Genomic DNA, 24,116 nt, shown 5'->3' with positions numbered 1-24,116 from the left:
AATTTCACAGTGTTTTCAGTTACAGTGCCATGTCATACCTGCCCTTTGAATCAGCTTCTTTTCTTTAACCAGTTTGTTGCCACTTCCGTGGTTCAGATGGCTCTTATTGTTTCTTCAGTGCCTGGGGTCCTGTATTTCAAGAGAGCTTTGAAAGATGAAAATCAACAACTCATAAACTTCATTTCCCTTGTAGTCACATAATGCTTTGCATTGTTGGTTGGTGGGGAAAAAACCCAACCAACAACCGAACAGAACAGCATCAACTCTCCAAGCTCCTTTTGCTCTTCTTCCATAAGAGGATGGGAATTTAGAACATGGAAAATCTCTCATCCATCTCTACAAGAAGCTGCAGCCACACAATTGTCTTAGTGTTGGAAGTGCCAGAAGAGTTTTATATTTCACTGAATCTGTGTTCAGCATAAATGTTTCAGTCCTTCTTTTGTGATGAACTGCTTAAATAGAGTATAATGCAAATAGTTTTGTGTGTGATAAAAATACATTTTTATCTTTTCTTAAGTTACTGAACATCTCCTCAGAAATTATTAGGGTTAGATCCAGCATTTTACAAAGTAGTGTGAAGAATTTTTACTTTCAAGTAATTAATATCCTTATATCTTGACATCAATACAATTAATAGGGGGTTGTAGCTCATGTATTGCAGCATTTACATATTATATTACCTCACTGGGAAAAAGTTTACCAGGCTGTGTTCCTTTGCAGGGGATGGGAAAGGAAGAAATGCAGAATAATACAATCCTTTGAAACATGAATCCACAGAGTCAGTCATGACTAAACCTATTCAAACATTCAGGTGTTTTTTCCCAGGGCTGCTCTAGATTCCAGCATTGTTGTTGTGAAACTTGTTTTCTTCGTGCACTAACTCCAATTTGCTTCATCCCTTGTTCCTCAAGGAGCAGTTTCGGCTGCGAAGCGCACGGGGATCCCAGCGCCCCGGGAATTGTCCTCATCCGTGTCCAGGGAGAGAGCTGTGCTGCGTGCTCAGGCCAACCCCAGGAAAACACAGCCCAGCCCCACCTCTTCTGCTGCACCAACTCCTACCAAACACGTGCGCCCCGCCAGCAAGTCCAAGCAAGAGAATGAAACTGGTGACAAGGCTGTTCTGGAATCTCAGGTTAAAGAGCTCCTGGCAGAAGCAAAGACAAAAGATTCGGAAATTACCAAACTTCGTTGTGAGTTGAAGAAATGCAAAGAGAAAGGGTCACTCAACACTGAAGGAATGGGGGCTTCCAACCAAAATTTAGAAACAGTATCACCTGTTGACATAGATCCATTAATAAGGACCCTTCAGGAGAAAAACAGGACTTTCCAAAAAGAGCTTGCTAGCCTGGGAGAAGAAAACCGTGCTTTGAAAGAGAAATTGCTTTATCTGGAGAACTCCCCTCTCTCAGACACAACCACAAGCAGTGGAGGAGACAGCAGCCTCCCAACCCCAACTACCCAAGAGTCAAGTTTTGGAAGCCCATCCAAGAGTGTGTCCAGGGGTGAGGCAGAGGAGCACAGGCAGCACGTGAATGGGGCTGCCCTGCGCAATTCCGGCTCCTCCAGCAGCGATGTCACCAAGGCCTCCCTGTCCCCTGATGCATCTGACTTTGAGCACATTGCAGATGTGCCTTCCAGGCCAGCATCTGCCAGCAGCAACCACTTCAAAAGCTCCAAGTGCTCCACTGCAGGAAGTTCTCCAAACAATATTAGCGACCTCTCTGTGGCGTCTCTTACGGAGAGAATACAAAAGATGGAGGAGAATCACCACAGCACAGCAGAAGAGCTGCAGGCCACTTTGCAGGAGCTATCTGATCAGCAGCAAATGGTGCAGGAGTTGACAACAGAAAATGAGAAGCTGGTGGAAGAGAAAGCTCTCCTGGAGACTTCCTTCCGTCAGCACAGAGATAGAGCTGAACAGCTGAGCCAGGAAAATGAGAAGCTCGTGACTCTCCTCCAAGAGCGATCCAAGAATGAAGTTCAAGAGGAGAAGGTCCTTGAACTGGAACAGAAATGTGCAGAAGTTCTTGAAAAAGCACAATTTGAAAGAGAGAAATTGCTTAACATTCAGCAACAGTTAACCAGCAGCCTGAGAAGCTTAGAAAGGGAGCATCAGGATGCCCAGCAGGTGATAAAAAGCCTGAGAGAAGAAAATGAGAAGCTGCTTAAACTTCTAGAAGTGGAACAGCAGGGCAACAGCACAGTGACAAAAAGTCTGGAGGACTGTAAAATTGCCTTGGAAGGTCTGAAAATTGAGAATGGCTCTCTCAAAACTCAGCTGGAGAATGAGAAACAAAAGGCTGCAGAAATCAACGTGGTGGGCTGCACCTCTGACAACTCTGAGGTGCAGGAGATGCTCAAAGTAGCCCATGCAGAAAAGGCCCAGTTAGAAGCCTCTTGCACTGAGCTGAAACAAGAGCTGCTGAAGGCAAACAGTGAACTGAAGCACATTCAGGGGCTGCTGTCTAAGGTAAAACAGCTCTAAAATAAAGTGGTTGTTTCTGTCCTTTCACAAATAGGTTGGTCTTTACATTGATTGTGAGTTTCCAGAATTTAAATTGCATGATTAGCTCTGAGTAGAAGCTAGGATTATATAACATTGTCTCTGTTTCTGCTGCTCTACCCATATTTTCTCAGAAATAACTATTGGCATATCTGTATTTATAAATTCATAACTATTTTGTCCTAATATCTTCTATAGAATTTACTCTTTGAGTAAATAGAATTGTGTCTGTCAGAATTGGAGCAAAGAGCAGATCAATAAAAAAGCACTTTGATATGGTGTGAACAAATAGTGTAAATCACTTGCTAATCAGATGAAGAGAAGGGCATAAATAGTTAGCTGTGAATATTAAATTCTGAATAATGAATCACAATTAATTAGCAGTGAAGTATAGATGTCATTGGTCATGAGAACACAAGGACATGAATTAATGCTCAGGGAAGCGGATAGGGGCAGCAACAAGTCACAGCACAGTCAAGCTCCAGATGAGATAATTTTCATAAAGCAAATATTTTTACAGAAAAAAAAAGCTCTGTTTTAGGATAGGTAAAGTAACATTAAAAAAATATTTTTAGAACAATTTACCTCATTAGTGAGTTCATAGCTTTGCTTCAAACAAGGTTAAGCAAGTTAGTGTCCCTGTTTTCTGTGTGATCCTGGCTGTTCAGAGGAGCTGCAGTGTGAGCCATCATTCAGCAAGTGTTAATAAAGCACAAGCAGTGATTATGTCCCAGTGCTGCAGAAGGAGTGAAAGTGTGCAGGTTTTCCTGTATGGGGAAGGGAGCATGAGAAGAATGATAAAATTGGCTGCAGAGGAAGAGAGCGTTGCCAAAAAGCACCTCCATGGTTTGAGTGATTTAGAAAATCCAGATGTCCTTTCAGCTAAAGTAGGTGACCACAGCAAGTGGAGTTAGTAGAGGAAGCTCTCCTCCACTTTTCCCAAGTGCTTTCTGGAGCTGCAGGTCATGGAGAATAAATGAAAAACTGCTGAGTGCTCAGACTCTGTACCAAACTTTTTATTGCTTGGTTTGGAAACCACAGATTTCCCTCTTTTTACTCTTCCCTTCCCTCGAAGTAAGCTGTTTTGAATCATTGGCTATTTGTGACACCCAGGCAAGACCACAGGCTTCTGTAAGGCTGCCCTGCAGTGAGGCTGTGCCAGTGCTGCTCACTGAATTGGCAGCCTGCACCTTTTCCATAACTTGTTCCTAGTCAGAGAGCTCCCCCCAAACCTGGAAGCATTGATCAGCGGGCTGAGCCAACAAACTGAAGTGCAGCAGATTCCCCCTTCAGTAATTCCAGATGTCCCATATTCAGAAATACACTTATCTGCAGTAGCTGGCTCTGCTGTGTGTGTTTTCACAGCCCATTGAAAATGCACATGGTAAAAGCAGCAAATTGTGAATGTGGATGAACTGATCATCAGCCTGGCCCTAAGGCAGTGATATCACTTTCATAATGTTCTGCAGAAATAGAAGTGGAGATTTCCGGGAATATAATTCTTCTCCCTTCATTAACTGCAGAGATTGGTTTGGAATTGTGGTCATCATATAGAAAATGTCATTTCCTTTGCAGCATCTTGTATTATCTTTATTGCCAGGAAAGAAAACTGACATTCATCTCTGCTTCCTGAGACTTTCATTTTCATTGAAAACTGGGTATACACAATGCTTAAATCCACAAGTAAAGTCTCTAATGAGTGAGATCTCTTAAGAAATAGGGACAAACTTGCAGCTTTTTTCTTCCCTCCCAGGCTGAGAATGAGTATGGTCAGCTGAAGGAGGTATGTGACCGACAGGCTGAGCAACTGAGCAGGACCAGCCAGAAGCTGCAGGAGAAGACATCAGAGAATGAAGCAGATATCAAAAACCTGAAGGAGACCATTTTTGAGTTGGAAGACCAGGTGGAACAACATCGTGCTATAAAACTCCACAATAACCAGCTCATCAGTGACCTGGAAAGTAGGTGGAGCTGGAAAAAAGGATTGAAATGAGCTTATTTGGGGGGCTCAGTTAGGGCTGCAACAGGGAGGAGGAGGTATGACCTTTACAAATATTCCAGTTTTGGATATTCCCTTCTATTCATGCATAAAAGTACTATTTTAACAGAGAGTGCTGTAGATGGGACATTAGAGACAGTCTCCAAGCCTCATTCTTCAGTGAAGGAAGTATTACGCGTTCCAGAAATTGGAATTACTGGATTTCTATTAAAGAGTTTTTAGGGCAGAGCGCTGGGAAGAGCAGTAAAGTCGAGGTTGCAGAGGATGGGGAGCTGCCACCTGGTGGAACCAGTGGTTGTTCCTCACATCAGTGATCCCCTGGGATCTGTGTGCTGAGCAAGTGAATCCATGTGGCATTGTTTAAATTTCAGTCTGGTTTAATACCTGAAAATAATGATATATTTTAGAGATGTTTGAGTACCAGATCTACTGTTGGTTTCATTCCTGATCATTGACAGTGTCTTCATTCACTTTAGTCTATTTTAGTGGCATTACCAGAAGCAAAACCAAATCAGCTGCTCTGCCCTCCCATTCTCACTTTCACTGTTACCCTTATGTGTTTAATGAACTTTCCACGTTTTTTATCATTCCTAGGTAAAGCAATGAAACTGGAAGAACAAAAACAAGATACAGAGAGGCAGCTGAAAGCTCTGACTAAGCAGATGAAGGTAAGGTTTAAGCTCCAAGACAAAGCTAAGCTGAGCTTTTATTGCAATACTGGCATTGTGTTTTTCTGGAACAGGAGCAGAAATTCTTTCTGCACCCTTTAAGTCTTCATTCTCTTCACTGTGGACTTCTTGGCAATATTGGAGTGGAAAGCTTAGCATGAGTATCTTTGACAATATTTTTGGTAGTATAAAGAGGCAAGTGTTCAGTTTGACCCAGCACCACCTTAAAACTGGGGAGAAAATCCTGATTGCTTGTGATCACTGCAATAGAGATCAATAACTCAGTGCTCAGCTCGAGTGGGTGCATTTTCACAGCATTTTGGGGTTCTCATTGCTCTTTGCAGGAGGACACAGAGGAGTGGAGGCGTTTCCAGGCTGACCTGCAGACTGCAGTGGTTGTAGCCAATGACATTAAGTGTGAAGCTCAGCAGGAGCTCCGTGTGGTGAAGAGGAAGCTGCAGGAGGAGGAGGAGAAGAGTGCCAGACTGCAGAAGGAGCTGGATGAAGTGAAGGGCAGCAGCAGGTTGGTAGTTTATCATTTACCAAGGCCAGGACTTGCTCTGTGTGCCTGCTAACACGCATGCAAACAGTGCTTTGTCAGTAACTATTTGCTGGCTTGGATGTGCATCTCGTCTGTTTGTAACTCTTCTGGCAGATTTTGTTGTCTCTTATTCTAAGATGTTTCTGTTCTTTTTCTTTTTGGCAGTCTAGTTCTGTCAACTAAACCATGAAGGTTTTAATAAGCAAATATTAAGTAGTAATAATTGCCAATATCCTCTGATAGCTTTGCTCTCAATATGGTTATGCCTTTATAACTCTGTGCAGCTGTATTAAACCATCTGTGGAAGGATTGATTTGGTACAGGTACTCCAGAAGAGAACTTCTTAACCTCTAAGGGAAGTCAATAGAGAAAGGCAAAGTAACACAAGCAGTCATCTGTTCATCAGAAATATGTGTAAATTAATTTTACTCCTTCAGATTTTGCCTTTTAATCTCTCTCCTGGTAAATTCACGGCCATTGGCAGAACAGCCACAGGAACAGGGAGAATCCTGTCATTTCTTTCAGGTGAAGTAACAGTCCAGCTCTACATTGCACTTACTTGCTCACTGTTTTCCATTCAGGAGTTTCCACAGCAGCTGTACAGTAGATGGGACTAAAAACATGGGAGAGCTTTTTTGTGGAGGTGTAGGGATCAGAATGCCTGGATTGAACAAACAGAAAAACTTCTTTTCAGAAAATAAAGGAATGTTTTTAGGCTCCAGTTTCATTAGCAGAGTCCCAAGTGGATGCAAAGAAAAGCTGTTACAGACCATGTACTCAGACAAAATGATTACCAGACAGTACTTAAAGTTCTGGGCTGTGTTTCCATTTCTAATGTTCTTAATGAAATTTCTCTTGTTGAAAGCAGGGTTCCTATATGAGGATGGGGAATCATATTCTCATAGCTTGCCCTCTGTATTGTTTTGGCTTTTAAGATCTATTTGATAGTACTCAAATGAGTAGAAGATGACCTGCTAATTTGCAAACTGGAATATTTATCTTCCATCTATAAGGAACATGATCAGCTCTTTGGTATAAGAAGCCTGAGCTGCAAATACTCCTTTTAAAATTGGAACCCCAGAATCTGTACAGCTGTAGTTCCAGGAGGAAGTGTCCAGACATGTATGTAATGAAGTCAGTTTTGGCTTTTGTGTCTCCCTCTGTGTCACACACACATGGATGTGTCTGTCTCTGTGTCATGGTGACTCTGTGTATCTTGCTTTGAGTATTGCCTTGGTCATGGAGCCAGATGTGCTGTCTGCAGTGGGCAATATTGGTTCTCTTTCAAAGGCAGGTAACAAAACCAAATTTTGCATCTGTCAGGATAATTAATTTGACTCTCAGAGTGTGCAAGATGTCTGTACTGAGTGGTATGGGGAACATAATGAAGCTTGTGGAAGTCCCTGTCTAAACAAACCAGTGATCAGCAGCTAAACACTGCAACTTTAAAGCTCTACTGACCTATGAAACAAATTCCTGAAGTTGCCAAAGCTCCTGCTGAGAGCCAGTTCTACACTTCCAGATATTTTTCCATTCCTGAGGTTTCTGTCTCCCCCAGCACCTTGGCTTCTTTCACCCGGGAAGTTCTGGGGTATTCTCATCATCACTTTGTCAGCTTTCACAAATGCCACTGCTCAGAATCAGCAGTGGATTCTGGTGCCTGTGGTGATTTTGATGTGTGCTCAGCACTGGTGGAAGCAGTTTGTAGCTTGATACTTTAACAGAGCCTATAAAGTATTCCTCATGTTTGCTAATGCTGAGCAGCTGCACGCTCAGCTGAATGTCTGACAGTCCCTAGTGAAAGTTTCTTGTCTGATTTTTAAGCTCTTATTGGAAAATGTACCTTCCAAAGAGCTTGCTACTCAAAGGTTTTTGGCAAAATCTCAGCCATCTCTTGAGGGTCATTAGACTCCACCTCATAAATTCATCTTGAAGCCAATTTATCTCCTACGACATCCTGCCATTTTAATGTTTGCCTGTGGCTGCCTGAGTTCCTGCCTCCAAGTTTGATTTCACCGTTACGTTCTTCTAATCAGACAAAAAGTAATTTTTGGTTTAGGAACAGCCCAAGAACTTGCAGAAAAAATCCTGATGAGGTCATCAGAGTTCAACTGAATGAAGGTAAGAGCCTCCCAAGGGCATCTTTAACACAGAATAAATGTCTAATTCTATGACTGAGAATGTTGGGGGGGGAGGTTGGACAAGCATCAACCAAATGGAATAAGGGAAAAAGGAGTTAACTTGTCCCAAGTTAGTACTGGTGAAACTACAAATTGATTAATCCGTGCTTCAGGCAGTCTTCTATGATATTTTACATCCTTATTAATGTTATTTCTCTGCAGTAAAATGCAGAAGCTTACAATCCATTGTTGTGTAGCTGTCTCCTATCAGGTAGTGGAAATGGAAGTTAAATATTCTCCATCCTTGGAGGTTTTCAAGACCAGGCAGGATAAGATCCTGAGTAAAACTTTCAAGGTTTTGCTTTGACTCTTTGGCTTCAAATTGTCAAAATTATTTTGGCACTAAAGCATTTTATGCCTTGATATAAGAACATGGAGGGAAGACAGTTGGGCCAGGAGTAGTACTTACAGAAATTAAATCTGTAATTAAATGAGCAACTTCATAGAATAATAAAAAAATTAACCGGACCTTCAAACGGAAGCCTAAACTGAAGATTGTGATGCATCCCACTAATTTGCTTCTGTTTTTCCTCCTAAAGTCTCCAATGCCACAGCATGGCAGTGTCACATGCATTTCTCCTGGAAATGAGCTTGTAGTCTGTGTATTAAACCCTGCTGTCAGTCTGTATGTGCTGATGTGCTGCTCATTTGTGCCTGTGTTTGCAGCTGTTCTGTCTCACAGAGCTTTGAGGATTCACTCTGCTCTCACAGCAAGCAAAGGAGGATGGCAGAGCAGGGCTCTCAAAGCAGTGTTTGTTTGCTCCTCAGAGTTGTTTGGTGTGGGGGTTTGGGTTTGTTAGGGAGTTCCTGGTGGGGGTTTTTTACATTGGATGAGGTTATTCCATCCCCTCTAGTGCAACTCTGGCTGAGGTAGAGCAGCTCAGCTGCCTGGCTGGGTCCCTGTACCCCTTTTGAATGAAAAGTCTGAAATGAGCAGAGGAGAGGAAAGCCAGGAACACCACCATACCTGCCCTACATTGATTCCCTGGCTGTAAATAATTAATTTCCTCCTATCTGAGCAACACAGATTTATTCTGTGTTTGTGCTGTTGTTGCTCACCACATCTCAAAGCCAAATTAGTGGAGTGTTAAGGTGCTCCTTTATCTGTCCCAGCCACCCCACTGGTGTTTCCCTGGCTCCCCCTAATTTAGAGATGATGGGATGATGTAAAATAGAGAGCTGTACCTCAGGGTGGGCATGGTGTGCCTTTCCATAACCTCCCCAACTGCTGTGTGTCTCCACAGGTGCCTGATCTCTGCCAGCTAACACAGCCCTGAAAGGAGGCACAGCCAGCCCTGTGAGACACTGCAGGACTTGCCTTCAACTCCCAGCTGAAAAAGGGAAGTTTCAATACAAGAAAGCACCTCTGTTTTTTTTATTACCCTGCATCATTCAAGTGTATTGCAAAGTGTGAATGCTCAGGTCCACCTCTTCCCCATGGGCAAGAGCCTCTCTCTTTGTTTCAGAAGGCTTCTCTCTTCAGAGGACACCAGGAGGCAGAAGAAGTTCTGAATTACTCTAAAGCCAGCTAAGCCATAAGAAGTAATCACAGAGATTTGGGGATCTGAAATAACTGAGAGCTTTTTTTTGGAGGGATGGGGCTATTTTCCTCAAAACAGGCATTCAAACATGCCATTTGAACCTTAAGCAAAAATTACACTGAGTGTGTATGTCTGATTTGTAAAATTTAATGGCATATACATTAATCCTCCGTGTAATATTCTATTCTATGATCTATCTCTGTGTGTCGAAATACATGTAAGAGAGCAGATGATTTATACAGACACACAGACTTGGGGATAGGTCACTGAAATCCAGCAGCAAACACGGATTTAGTCATTCTCAGCTGCTCTGCTGGTTTGATTTCCACCCCTGCATTGACGAGGCACTCGCCACTGGGTGGCACGGCCGATCCGGTGCTGCTGGGAAGGGACAACCACGAGCGTGTCCTGCTGTGACCTTCCCGGGGACAGTTCCCTGCGAGGTTTGTCCTCCTGCAAGAACTGCAGATGGAGAGAGCAGAAGGAAAAGAAACTAACGTTTCAAGCCCCTTGTAAACACCCTCTCAGAAAGGAGTTGTTCTCATGCCTTTAACTCAGGTGAAGTATTTGATGATCAGGGAGAACTTGAAGTTCAGCTCTGCAGCCGGAGACACCTGGAGAGAGCTTTCCATGGATGCTGAGGAAAAACTCGGAGATCACCATCTCTACCAGGAGATTCTCACTCTTTGTTCCAGGACTGGAATTCTCTGTTTTGGCTGTGGGATTTCTGTCCTTTTCTTCTGGATATGAAGACCTAGCAAGGGCCTGGTGTGGGAGCAGGCTGAGCTAGTGGAGAATTCCACAGGATGTCCTGGCTTTGGCATGGCCCCACCTTTGTGCCGTGCTACTGGAGTGTTTGCCTATATGCACACTTGTGTTGCCTTTCTCTGCTGTGCTGGCAGCTGTTGAATGTTGGTTTTTATGTTTAAGAAATATATATTGAAGTGCCAAATAAATGTTTAAGTGTTTGGAATTGTCTGCTGCCTGCCTTTGGCCTCTCTTCTATTCTGTGCAGCAGTAGCTGTGTGTCTCTTCTTTGTGTGCCTTGGAGTTCAGGAGGAGTCACAATGACAGGAACTGTGTCAAAGATGAGACTGGGGAGTCATCATTTCTGAAAATATGATCCTGTGGTCTTAGGCCTCTTGTAACAGTCATCAGAGCAGTGTAGGAATTTTACAAACATGAGAAGGCTGAGTTTGCCAAAAATCTGTACATTAAGCCCTGAAAGACTTGCACCTTGTTGTCAGTCAGTTGTCCGCATGTTTCAAACCTAGAAAACAAGGAGACTCACTCTTGCTGTTAGAGAAAAGCTCTCTGCATCTATTTCTCTCACCAGTGAATGAATGAAACTCAGCAGCAGTTTTGTGAAAGGGACTGCACATTTTAATTCCTTTGTGGCTCCAGTGCTCTGCTTCCTCCTGGAGCTGCTCCACTTCAGCCAGCTGCACGTGCAGCATTTATCTGTGTGAATCATTCATTCTTGTTTCCAGGAAAGCATACTGCACTTGGTGACATTTTGTTCAAATCCCTCTTTTTTGTAGCAGAACTTGTGTAGTCTCTTGGATGGCCTAAGATGTGCTAAGCTGAAGAAATTCTGTGCATGAGGTTGGAGTCATTTTGGGTTTGAAGTTATGGCTTATCATTAATCTTTCTAGTTTGTGCTCTCTACTGTCCTCCTGAATTAGCCACTGCAAGTTAAGCTCTTGCTGTTCTGCTTCTCTCTTAAGAAGCTCATCTCTGTACACACATGTGCATCCCCCTATCATACAGATTTTTCTTTTTAAGGTTAAGTGCTCACCAGTTTCATCTCTCCATTGCTTGTTGGCTGGCATGTGTTGTTTTAGTTGAAGCAAGTGGCTCTCAGGACTGTTGTTGTTACCTTTTATGCCAAAGTTTGCAGCAGGGGAGGCCTTGGTTTTCTGTTGTGATTGTGTTTAATCAAGGAGGTTGTTTCAGGCTGCCTATTACAAATATACAGATGAAAGAATACAGGAAGTATCTTTAAGAAAAAAGGAAACTGGTTGCAACTGCAGCACTTGAATCTTCATAATGACAGAATAATGGCACCTGAGTTCTCAATTGACTCTCCTGTGGCACAGGGGCTGGTCTAGTTACTCTGTATAATATGTTTGCATCCTTCTGCAGTCAAAGGCCAGACTGAAAGTGTGATAGATTGCACTGGGTGGTTTGGGGTCTTGAGGCAGAAATTTGTCCTTCCTCTATACTTCACAGGGCTCTTTTAGCTTTTGTGGTTTGTGTAACTCAGGTGCAGATGCTGTCACGTGCTGATTTGTTGTTCATGCTTTATGAACCACAGAACAAGAAGTCAAGGCTGGAACTTGAGGCTAGCAAAACACTGGCTCCCTCAGAGCTCAGTGAATCTTATCCAATCTGCCTTTCCTCCTGATTGGATTAAAGGAGAATGGAACTGAAATGGCTTTTTCTCCAGCCATCTGCCTCTGCAGGCTCCCCTGGCACACAAGGAGCTTCAATGAATTAAAGAAATAGCAAAGTCTGCTTAAAGACAGCACTTCCTTAAGCCCTGCCAGAAATAGAAACTTGAGTCACTCTTATTCTCTTATTCACTGACACCCTTTAGCCTTTTTCATTTTCTGATGGCTAAAGGGAAAGGCTCTGACTTCTATGTTTGGCTCACAGTTGTTCAGCCCCATAGGCACTTTCTGGATGGAGTCCTCCAGGCACCTTGTGAAATAATTTCTGGTTTTGTGTTCATGTAGCTCCTGGTGTGTATCAAACGCTGTAAATACAGGGAGGAGTGGTGATAGCTCAGGACCTGCTGCTCAGCAGCTCATGTGCAGGTTCTGAGCAGGTAGGAGAGGTACAAATAATCTCTTTTTACATGACTAGACTTTATTTGCTTGCAGCTTTCCTTAACTAAAGCTAGATAATTGCACTCCAATTCTACCTGAGAAATACAGGTAAGTCACTAAGCAATATCATGTAAAATACTTGACTAGAAGCAATTTTCATTGTGTGATTATATTGGATGTTTAACACAGCTCTGGGCCTTCCTGTATGAACTCCTGTAAGTCCAGCACCTGATCTTGACTTCAGAATTTCTTTTCAAAGGAGTAACTTCTTTATCCTTCCTGTTAAAATATAAAACATTTTCTATTTGCTTTGTCTGTCTTCATTCTAGACATTGGATTTTGGCCTTCCTGTGTCTGCTAGGATGAAGCACTTACGAGTTTATTCCCTTTATAAGTGCTTATGAATTGTGATTGAGGATTCATTTATTTAGCAGATGTCTCTGTTGATAGGTTTTAAGTGTTGAGTTTTTACTCTGAAGTACATTTGTCTTTTGATTACTTTCCTCATTATAAACTGAGAGCCACAGCAGCCCCTTGGCACCTATGCTCTATTGAAAGCCCATCTTCAAGTAATTATTGATAATTGCTCAAAAGTCTCATCAAACTGCTTTGTTTTTCCTATGAAAATCCTCCTTCCTGTGTGAGGCTTGGGAATGGGGATGAAATGGTTAACAGTGCAGGAAAAGTTTGTTAGACTCAGTGATTTAGTGTTTGCCAGGCACTGCAAAAAAAGTACCTGAATATTCTAAGAGCGGTCCATGTCCTGGGCAATGCAGTAAAACCTGCTCGTTGTTGGATTTACCTCACTGTCAATGAAGACCTTTAATCTGTGCTTGCACTTCCTGCTGGCCCTGACTTTGCTCGGTTTGTGCCTTGCAGGCTGGCAGCTGAAGAGGTGGATTCTCTGGAGTCAGACACAGCCAGCCGCTGGCAGGGGGTCTGCCTCAGCAGAGCATCTCCCACGCCTCCAGAATCTGCAGCCACTGTGAAGTCACTGATAAAGTCCTTTGACTTGGGATGCTCAGGTATTTGGACATTGTACTTTGCAGTAAAACAATTTCTAGCAGCGAGCAGGATCTGCTTCTGGATGGGTGTTTTCTGTCAGTGCTTGGTGCATAAAGATGGAATGTCACTACACAGTGGTTCCCTGATATGAAAAGAGGTAGTTGGGTTTGAAATCCAGATGTTTCTATGGTTTTTCCTTGCAGGTAGCAGTGGACAAAATATCCCAGTTCACAAAGTACCCAGGAGCCCTCTCAGTGGAATTCCAGTGAGGACAGCCCCAGCAGCTGCAGTTTCCCCAATGCAGGTACAAGGAGCTCTTCTGTCCCTGTAGATTCAAAAGAGGTGGACACGGTGCTGGCTTCAGCATCTGCTGACAGGGGGAAGGGGAAACTCATCTGTTTGTTTGCTGTGGAACATCAAATGCTGTGGTCCTAACAAAAAGGATCAAAGTGAGTTTGTCTGGACTTCAGCTTAGAGGTCTTGGTGGACGGATGTGAACTCTGGAATACAGTTTTGAGCTTTTATCACCATGGACCAGAAAAGAGATTTCAGTTTTTGAGAGTGACGTAGAAGAAACATCACACTGAACTAGGGAGCTGGCATGTGAATTGGGACACAAGGGATTGAAGTTTCCAAAATGTGTGCTCCCAGTTATCCAGTGAGGTCTGGTAACTTGTATTAATGCTTGATGATGGTGGGATATTCATTGAAAACTGCTGCTGGAGCTGCAGAGACAAGAATCCTCCTGAGATATGACTCAGGGTGTTGGGAGCAGAGTCAGAGTTGGGAACAGGCATCCTTACTTTTGGTTTGTGACTCTAAATTGTGTTTGCCAAGAGAAAAATCATATAAATAGAAGTGTCAAGTAGTTCAGGAGCCAATGTATTACCAGATAAAATATTGTCACTTTGTCCTTTTATTTTTCACAGTTATTTACCCACCTCTAGGTGCAGCTGATACCCTGCTGAAAGGTTTCTGTATCTCTCTACATGCTTTGTGCTCTTGAGATAGCAGAAACTTCTTTTTGCTCACCTATGTAAGCATGATGGGCAATACTTCTTCAGTTACCTTTTGCACCTTTGTTTGACAGAGACATTCTGTGTATAACAATGCCAAGCCAGCCAGCAAGGGCATTGCCAGACATGCAGACCTGTCAGACCTCCCTCTGGCAGGTAAGTTGTGATCAATGTACAGACACTGCCTTTTCTCTTAACTAAACTTGTTATTAACTCTTGGTCTCAGCCTGAGCCATTTTTCCTCTTCTTACATGGTCAAAGGAAACCTGGAAAGTGCCTCCAATATCTTTGTTTTACAGAGCTTATTAATTTTGTTGTGCTTCTATTCCCATCTTGATCATAACTAAAAAATAGCTGATTTATTGTTGTTTGCCAACACAAACTCCCCTTCTTTGTTCTGAAGGATCCATGGCACCTCTCTAATCCACACTGTGGAACTGGAGAGGGTTGGATTTTGTTCAACATGTATGTCTCTGGAATTAGCCCAAAGCACTGTCTTCTGAGGGTTTATTTGTTTTTAAATTGAGCTTCATTTGAAATACATCAAACATTTCAGATACTGATTTGACTGTTTTAGGAGCAGTCATATTTGGGCTGGAAATAGTTTGTTTTGAGAGTTCTCAAGAGATGAGTTTGTTTTCATTTCACACTTTGCTTTTGTTCTCTTGTCATTTAATATTCTTTCCTACCAGTGTTTGTTTCCCATTTTCTCTAGGCCCTTTATTTTGATTATCTGGTCCTGAATGTAGTTGTTGCATTGTAGTCAAAGTTAGTAACAACAGATTCTTGAATTTTTAAGATGAAATGTTATATTCCTGTAGTGAAACTGCAGGAAGGGACAAAAAAAGCCCCGACAATCAGTCACAACTTCTTGATGGCTAGACCGGATTTTCTGCAATAGTTTGCTAATACAGGAGAGAAATTAGAACCTGGTTAAGCAAGCAGAAGTGTCTGCTTCTGTCTAGGGAAATGGACAGGGTTTATTTGCTTGTATCAGTTGGTTTCCAGGAAGTCTTGCATGAGTGTGTAGATCCCAAACATAACATAAGATCTTTTTAATCTCTACCAGTTTACTGTAGAGTGAAATAATCTATCAGCTATGTAATATGATGCCAGTCCTTAACAATAAATATCCCACTCTGGGCCATGGATAATTTCTCTTATTACCCCTATACAGTTCTGTTAAAATCAACAGATATTTTATAAGCCATTGTATGGTAAAAATTTATGGCTGCTTATCTAACAAGTTCCTATATTTACAGCTTCTCTTTGTACCTGGATTTAATTTAGTTCCAATAATCCAGAGCAAAGGCTTACTCACTGTAAAGTTGTAACAGCTCTGGTTCCAATCTAAATAATCCTAGAAGTCAGTTGATCCAAGCCCTATGCAAACAACACTGAATCAAAAATTATCCCCAAGGAAATTCAGAGTGAAGTAGTCTCCATAATAAAAATCTTCTGGCTGATTCCATCTGACCAGTGTCACAGCAGGGTTCTGTGATGTCCCTAATGTGACCCAAATGGTGCATAGTTGGAGAGGAGCATGGATTACTTCACCCAGAGCTGGTCTTTGGCTGTGATCTTTGAGAATCAGAGGTTTCCTGGCTGCATCTGGACTTTCAAGTACCCAGAAATAAGTTAAAGGGAGCTGAAGCTGAGATAAGAAGGAATTCACACCTCAGTGATTGGCATTAATTAGTGATTATCATAGGGATGGAACTGAAAAAGAGATGGAAAAGTTGTGTTCCACATTCAGTAATTTCTGATAACATGATGTGCAGTCCTGGCTTGTTACATCACTTTTTATTATTTATTATTATTTAATATATATTGATATGCAATGATTTTCTTTTGACTATATAACAATATATATAACAAATACATTATATAAATTACATAATATGTGTAAGAGAAATACAGATGCATCTGCTGTGAATATATTGAGCCTTCTCCAAGTTATGTCAGAGTGGATGTCAGACATCATGAGGAGTAAGAAGTGCCTTTCCCTGGGCTGTGTTCAGGAGACAAGAGGCTTTCCTGCTATAAGTTTGCTAATGGCAGAAAAGAAATCCTTGTACTAGGGCTGCTCAGTCATCTGGTGAAGATATCTCTGCTCAGCTTTTGAACCTTGGAGACTGTAGATGTTGGTATTTCCCTTCATTCACCTGAGGCCCCTACCCCCCAGCAGGAGTATCAATCACAGGAAACCAGGCAGCCTGTACTGTTGAAATCATCAAAGCCATTCCTTGTTGTGGTCACCTCTAATCTGCTCAAGGTTTCCTAGCCCCATGTGTGTTTAATGAACAAATGAGTACATTTGTTTAGAATCAAAACAACAGACTACATATTGTGTGCTGGGGTGGCAGGACAGTGATTAATCAAATTCTTCAGGCTGCAAACTGACAGCTTTTATTGAATTCCCACAGACCTTCTGAAGGGGAGGAATGAAGAGCTGAAACCAGACCATTACCTCCGCAAAAGCCCCTCCCTGGAATCCCTGAGCAAACCCCCCATGGCCTTCAGCAGCAGGATGCTTTCCTCCACCCCCAGCTGCTTGAAACCCCAAAGCAAACTCAGGTATCAGCTCAATTTTCTGGGAAAAACAGGGCAGTCCAACAGCATTACCTGGAACCAAGATAAATGTTTTAATCTGGAGGATTTCATCTGGATGTTTTAATCTGGAGGATCTCTTGTCTCCAGAGCAGACTCTGCTGGCCAGTCTTTGGGAATTACCAGGCTCTGTTAGATCCAGATATGAAAATTCAGATTGTAATGATCTTTAAAAAGGGAAATGAGGATAACAAGCTTTCACGAGCCACTGAGTTGTGCACAAGAATTCCATCATGATACATGTGGTCAGCCCTCTTTATCTTACTGTCATTTTCCATGTTGTGGTGAGCTAAAAACCAGAGGCTCTGAGGGCTGAAGGAAATTGGATGCATAATTTTCTTCTCTCTTGAGAAAAAAACGTACATTTTCCTCTGATCTCCACTGTTATTTCCACCAGTAGAAGCTGTAGAGTGGAGACAATGTGGGTGTTTTGATTGTTGGCCTTTAAATGTTCTCAGCTTTCACACTTTTCATTTTATTCAAGAACTTGTTTTGCAGCACCTCAGCTGGGTGTGAATTTACTGTTACAGATTCTTTAAGCAGTTTCTTTCAATTTTACATCTAAATGCTAGTTTTCAATATATAAAATAAAGAGATTACTTGAAAATTGTATAAGCAAAGCTGATGACAATAATAGCAGAAATGTTTGGTTAAGACATACCACTGGATATCCACAGGATCTGTTTTTTCAGCTCTTCATGTGCAGTGACACCTCCTTGTGTAAAGGAAAATACTGATTGCAAGCTCCAAAACCTAATTCAGTGTGGTTTGTGTTCATGTTCTGTGCTGCCATTCTGCCGTGTCATACAGATATTAAACGGATTAAAAAATTAAAAATTAAAGAGATTTCAAGTGCATTTATTGTCTTCTCCCTTCTTCCCTGGTTTAGTGTGGAGAGGAAGGACCCCCTGGCAGCCCTGGCTCGGGAGTATGGGGGTTCCAAGAGGAATGCTTTGTTGAAATGGTGCCAAAAGAAGACTGAAGGTTACCAGGTAAGAGAGTAGGCACCTTTTTACTTTAATCACTTTCCTAAAGTATGCAGTAAGCAGTCACTTCAAAGAAATATTAATAATATTGTATGTTGATTTTTGCATGTTTACTTTTATGGGCTGTTTCCATCCTCTTCATTCAGATTCTCCTGGCAGTGTTGCCCTTTTCACTGTTAGAAGTGTTCTCTGAGCATCAGCCTGTAGGTTTCTTTCTCTGATTTACACCCAAGTTGAACTAAATGTATTGATTTTAGAAAAAAAGGATGTGGCTTTGCAAATATAGAGGCCTGTGTGACATCTCAGGGTAGATATTAAAGTCAGAAGAACCAAAGCACAATCACAATATTGATTTATGGTGAGAATTTTTCTTCTCTATCTTCACTGCTTTGTTTAGAGGAATTCTCTCTTGGACATTCTTCCTCAGCCTCTCATTCCCATTGCACTCTCTGCTGTGCATTCACTAACTCATCATGAACTTGCTTTTCCCAGCCCCTTACACTCCCATGTGAGGCTGATGTTGAGCTCCACAGGGAGTTTTTATCATTCTTGAGTACAAGAAATGGAGTAAAGAACGTCATCCTCCTTCCTGCCTCAGCCACTGCAAGGGTGGGATGAGGTAATGAGCTCCACAGAGCAGAGCCCTGGTGATTTCTTTTCCAGAGATAACACCCCTGTCTGTGAGGCATCATCTGTGGAAATTCCAGGGTGATCTGTCACGTCATTCTTCACATGGAGCCAGAACCAGGGGGAAGTTGGGATGCAAACTCTTTTCAGCCCTGTGACACAGCAGAATGAGAGCATTAAAAGCTTGCTGCATGGCTGCCCAACTTCTCTTTTTGGTGGCAAAGTGTGTGGTAGCAATTCCTCATCTGAGCTGGTGGGGGGGAAGAGGGGATTCCTTTCTGTTTAAATTATGATTTCATTAAGCAGCATGGGCAGAATCGATTAAAATATTTGATATTCTCAGTAGCAGCTATTCCCCATGTCCCAGATTCCCTGAGGAAACCTGGATGAGTGACCTAGGAAGGTGTCTGGGGATGAAACCTAGGGACCAGCACACAGGATTCCACTTTTTAAATGTCTTAATTCATACAAAACTTATGCTGTAGATAGAAATTTTCATCCTGCCCCTGGCAAATATAGACTCACTTAGTTTAATTTGGTTTAAGATCAAGTCCAACCATAAACTCTCCTTGCATAGACTACAGTGGGAACATTCCCTGGCCTTGAACTTCAGTGTGTTCCCCAGGAGGCAATCTCATAAAATAAACCAGGGACACTGAGGGGAGTTGGGGGAAGTGCAACACAAATTAGCAGTGGCCTGGAGGGTTTTGTTTGCTTTTTAAAAAAAGAAATTGCATGAGTTTACAGTAACTGAAGGGAAACATGAAAGCATCTATGTTTCTGTAATTGGCTGTGTCAATTCTAAGATCATTATTTAAACAGTGATTTGATATCAGAAAGATATGCATACTGAGAAAAAATATTGAGAACATGAAAAGAGAATCACTGGAGTGAAAATAAAGTGGGAGTTCAGTTTAAGGACTAGGAGAAAAGCATATGAAAATGGGATTGCATAAACTGTGGCACGATAGATCATATTATTTCAATTGTCATGGTTTGGTGCCCAGATGAATGTTATGTGGCATTTTGACCATTGATTCTGAATAATTGTGCAGGAGAATGTGCAAAAAATCTCAGTAGGAGCAAGAATTGTGGTGAAATCAGGCTTTGGACTCAGTGTCTTTGTGCAAAACTTTGGTGGAACATCTCCACCTTGAAAATCATATCTAATATATGGTTCCCTATAAGAACTGTGCAGTGGCACAGGCTCTCTGCTGCCAGATACACAATTCTGCTGTTCCTTCTGCCTCTCCAAGTTCATTGACATCATGGTGTGTAATGTAGGGCCATGAGGTGACCAGGCTTGAGAAATGCTTTTGTGGCTCTGAAACTCATTTACCACAAATACTTTAAACCACAAAGCCTGCTGAGAGTAAGCTATTTGTGTTAAAATAGCTTTTTCTCTGTTGTCTTGTGGCTTTTTTTCCATCTATTTAAAAAAGATGATACATCCTAGCAGCATTTTGAAGCAGGAACTGGGTGCCTCTTTTCTAAGAGGCTGGGTTCCGGTGAGCTGGAACTCCTGGAAGCTGCTGAGAGTCATTCTTGTTGCATTATCACCTCCCATAATCATGTCATTAGTGACTGTGGTGTCATTTAAGTGCCCCGATTCTCTTTGCTCTCTGTGGAGACCATTTGTCAAGGGGCCAAACCTCTCTAGATTAAAGTCTATTGCTATTCACAGATGTATTGTGAAAACACAGAACTTTAAGAGGCACTTAACCCATGATCATTAGAATTGAGGATTATTGTTTCTGCCACACATGCTCTCTCTAGAGAGGAGAAGGAACTGCCACCATGTTAATGAATATGGAACTATTTTCATGCTCTTTTCAACCACTACACACCCTTCCTGTGGCCCAAAGGAAAAGAGGATCCGAGAGTGGCTCTTTCCTACAATACATTTTCATGATTATTCTTTGTTCAAAGTGATGTTTGGTTTAACAGGACCTATTTTGCATCTTTCACTTATTGAAGATCCTCCATGCTTTCAGTAAAACTCTGTGGTTGTTTTAAACAGAAGAATGCTAAATAGGAGCAGACAGGGAATGTCCTAGAAGTGATAAAGGGCAATGGCAGCTGTACTTCTGGAAATGTTTGTATTTCATGTATTCTTGATCTGCACTTCAAACCATTCCATGAGATCACCTCCCTATGGCAGTGTCAGTGCATCAGCTGTGGATCAAGGCAGCTCTTCATGGAGCAGAGATACAAAAGCTTAGGGAGAAAAATAAAGCTGTTGCAGTATTTGCTGTTTGTCAAGTAATTATAGCAAGAGACTGCTCTACTGGTGGTTTGGCAGTGGATGTAATATAAATCTCTTTATCCTTTGTGTTCAATTTAAACTCAGACTAATACCAGCTTTTTGTTTACGAATTTGTGGCTTTCTTTTTCTCACAGGAATTTGCATTTCTTTTCTCATTGTGCTAGGCAGTATTTCCTCCAAATCCTCCTTGTTCTCAAGCCCTGTGCCATGCTGTTAGCGCCTGCTTTTTCTGATGCTTTTTTTGCCTGTTTTGCTGGCTGGATGAGATCCAACATGGATTAAGTGTGACCCAAAGATACACAAAGATGGACATGACATATTCCCTTTGGTGAGGTGGTCATGGGACCATTCTCCTTTGGGAGAGGGACTCTGCTGGGACACACTGCCAGGATGGCAATTTTTGGACTGCTCATGCATCAACCAGGTGCATTCCTGGGGCTGCGCTTTGTGAGGACCTGCTTTTTATAGGACATCCCAAAGCTCCTTCACAGCCAGTTGTACTTTAACACATCCATGTTTGAAGGTTTCTTCTTTATTCAGGAAAATAAGGGCTATTTTTAGAAAGAGGAAGTCTGTTACTTCTTTGTATGTCATTAGTGTGAGTAGTTGGCATTTTCTGTCTACTAAAGCATTGATCTTTTCTAATTGTCAGCTGAGAAGTTTACCTCACTGGCATCATCTGGGACTGCAGAGCTATGTGAATAATGTAAAAAAAAATATATATATAAAATATAAACGCTACCACAGTCCTCAGGGTTGTTACTCAGGCTGGCAGTTCCAGCAGAGTTGATTCTTCATCAGAATTAGAGCTGAATGAGACAAAACCCAGGATCAACCTCTGAACCTGGTCAGAATGTAATACCTGGGACTTCTTTTGACACATCTATGATGGAGCTTAGTTTTAAAGCCTTGAGAATCCCGGCACAGCTGTGCCTTGTCCTGAGGAAATACAGGAGAGAACCCAGTGGTTTCTTAATCACCAGATGTGCACTCAGGATTGGTGTCTGGAATTAAAATGCAGTAGCCAAATAATGGCATGTGAGGAATAACCAGGTTGATTACCAATGTAATCACCCCTTCTCAGTGATGCCAGTGCACAAATGGGCTTCCCCAGTGGAGCCAAATAACTTGAGCCAAGCTCTACCTTTTTTCACATAGAGGGCTTTATCCTTTAAACAAACACTAGTCTCTTGATTGGAGGGATAAAATAAATGCAGCTCTCTCAAGCGTAGCTTTCTATCCTGCTGGGTCATTTTAAAAATAGCATTTACATTCTGTCCATCCCAAAGTCCAAGACACTTCCCTTGTGTTGCCTGGATGCACTGACAATCAGTGAAAACACTGAATGGATTGGTCACCAGCTGGAACAGCTCCAAACTGGGAATTTAACTGGGAGGGAGCTGGGCCCTGCTGCTGGTCCACCAGTGACCTTTGCTGGTGGGACCTCTGCCCACCTTGTTTCTTTCCATCCTCCACCCTGAGCCTGCTGCAGTCTGCAGCCTGCCCCTCCACCCAGGAATTCCAGGGCATGCCTAATCTCTGAATTCTCAATACAGATAATTAGAAAGAGCTGTGGGGGCAGCCAGTGTGGTCATTAGCAATTCTGCACCAGGGCTCCAGGCAGGAAGTAGCTGTGCTGCTGTCTTGGACACAGAGTGGAGCTAATTCCTCCCCTCCTCTCTCCCTCCCCTCTTCCCCAGAGTATCTGTGTGGTCCCTGAGCTGTGCTGCTGCATCCTCACTGCTGCAGCCTTGGGAGTGAAGGGACCCAGCCCAGTCTGCTTCTTCTCTGTGGCATTCAGCACTGTGACATTTGTTGGAGCTGCTGAGAAAACTGATGGAAGTGGCAGCTGTGTGGCAAGCAGGGAGTTGCCTTTCAGCAAGGGAGCATAATAAGGGGAATTCAGGCTGAAAAGAGACATGCAGAGCAAAACCCAGGACTGATCAATGTCTAATTGGATTATTACAAGAGGGAGAACTCCTTAGTCCCTGCTTTTGGTGTGTAATCTACCTCTGCAGACAGAAGTGACTCCTGCTCTGCCTTCTCACAGAGTGTGACTGATGGAAATTACAGAAATACCATTCACACTTGATAAATACCTCTTGTCACCATTACCTCATCTCTGAAATGACCCAGACACATCCATAAAATTGCTTCTGCCTAGACCAGCTCTCATTTGGTCCTGTATGTTTAACAACCAACCAGCTCTCTGTGAACTTGGTTTTATACATTTTCTGTCTCTCTTGTGCATAGCAATAAATTAAGACCCAAACTGAGGAATATGTACAAACCCCTGTAACTTTACTAACCTTTAGTGAGACCTTTGAAGTAGGTGACTTTTAGTAATGAGGATGCTGTCATGGGGTTATTTGCATTCAAAACCACTCAGATTATTTGCTAGGAAAGGTTCAAATTCATCCACTGTGTGTCATATGCTCTGCCAGCAGCTACTCTCAGCCTGTGTTCATTAGAAATTGTTTTCTTTATAAAAAGTCAGTCTTTATGTATGAAAATGCAAACAAAAGGAGCAGTAAAAGGCACCAGCAGAGCTGTTTGGCTCCTTAGGCAGGTTGGTTGCTCACTGCACGGTTGCAGGGATGGTTTCAGTGTCAGTAGAATCTTGCCTTGCAAGCGAAGGAAATAGGAGGCTACATAATTACTTTATTACCTCAACTGTCTCCCATTTGCTACTACTTTCATTTTTTACTGTCATGAAAACTTCAGCCATTTCAGCACCACCTCTCCCTTGTAACCACAGTATCAGAACTAAGCTGCCTTGAAGAGGTCCTGAGCCACAGGAGCAAAGAGCTGAGCTTGAAGAGTGCAGGATTGTTTTAGAATGGCTTTACAATTTACTCTGAACAATGTGTGTAGGACAAGTCCTGTCCAGATGAGCTTGTTTTAAACACAGAATTTTAGAGAGCGTCATTCCACCTATACTTGCCAGTCTGCCATGGGTAGGAAAGTTAATATAAGAAAATTGGATCTGCCTGACTTTTTGGTGTCTTCTCTGGTTTTTGAGAGGGAAATAGCTGGGAGCTGAAACATCTTTGTGTAGGATGCATAATATCCTTTTAACATTTTTAAATTTCCTCTGTTTAAATGGCTCTGCTCTATGTAAATTCTATAGCAAATTGATGTTTGATGCTTTTGCAAAAAAAAAAAAAATACAGCCATAAATCCTCTAATATCTTGTCTTTGCTAAAGGACTCGTTAATTCACACTTACTGAAGCAAATGATGAATGGTAAACCCAAAGCAGCACCTGTGGCAGCAGTGGAGAAAGGAGCAAACAGAACCTAAAATTGTGATGGGAAGCAGGGATTCTTTATAAAAGGAAATGC

The 24,116-nt window shown here is 42.3% G+C and overlaps 1 protein-coding gene across 2 annotated transcripts in view; it reads left to right on the top strand.

Moving 5' to 3' along the window:
• The window catches only part of SPECC1 (sperm antigen with calponin homology and coiled-coil domains 1), a 65,532-nt gene that overhangs the window by 30,338 nt on the left and 11,078 nt on the right, over positions 1-24,116 (top strand). For both annotated transcript variants that reach the window (XM_031059792.1, XM_031059793.1), the window contains 9 exons: positions 912-2,470; positions 4,257-4,464; positions 5,097-5,170; positions 5,515-5,693; positions 13,143-13,288; positions 13,472-13,572; positions 14,359-14,440; positions 16,711-16,861; positions 17,784-17,886. In XM_031059792.1, the coding sequence (XP_030915652.1) occupies positions 912-2,470; positions 4,257-4,464; positions 5,097-5,170; positions 5,515-5,693; positions 13,143-13,288; positions 13,472-13,572; positions 14,359-14,440; positions 16,711-16,861; positions 17,784-17,886 (2,603 nt within the window). The remainder of the gene's footprint in view (positions 1-911; positions 2,471-4,256; positions 4,465-5,096; positions 5,171-5,514; positions 5,694-13,142; positions 13,289-13,471; positions 13,573-14,358; positions 14,441-16,710; positions 16,862-17,783; positions 17,887-24,116) is intronic.

This window comes from Geospiza fortis, unplaced genomic scaffold (genome assembly GCF_000277835.1).
Source record: "Geospiza fortis unplaced genomic scaffold, GeoFor_1.0 scaffold538, whole genome shotgun sequence".
Classification (NCBI taxonomy): Eukaryota; Metazoa; Chordata; class Aves; order Passeriformes; family Thraupidae; genus Geospiza; species Geospiza fortis.
The sequence above is the reverse complement of the archived record's forward strand: the minus strand, read 5'-3'. Positions and strand labels throughout refer to the sequence as shown.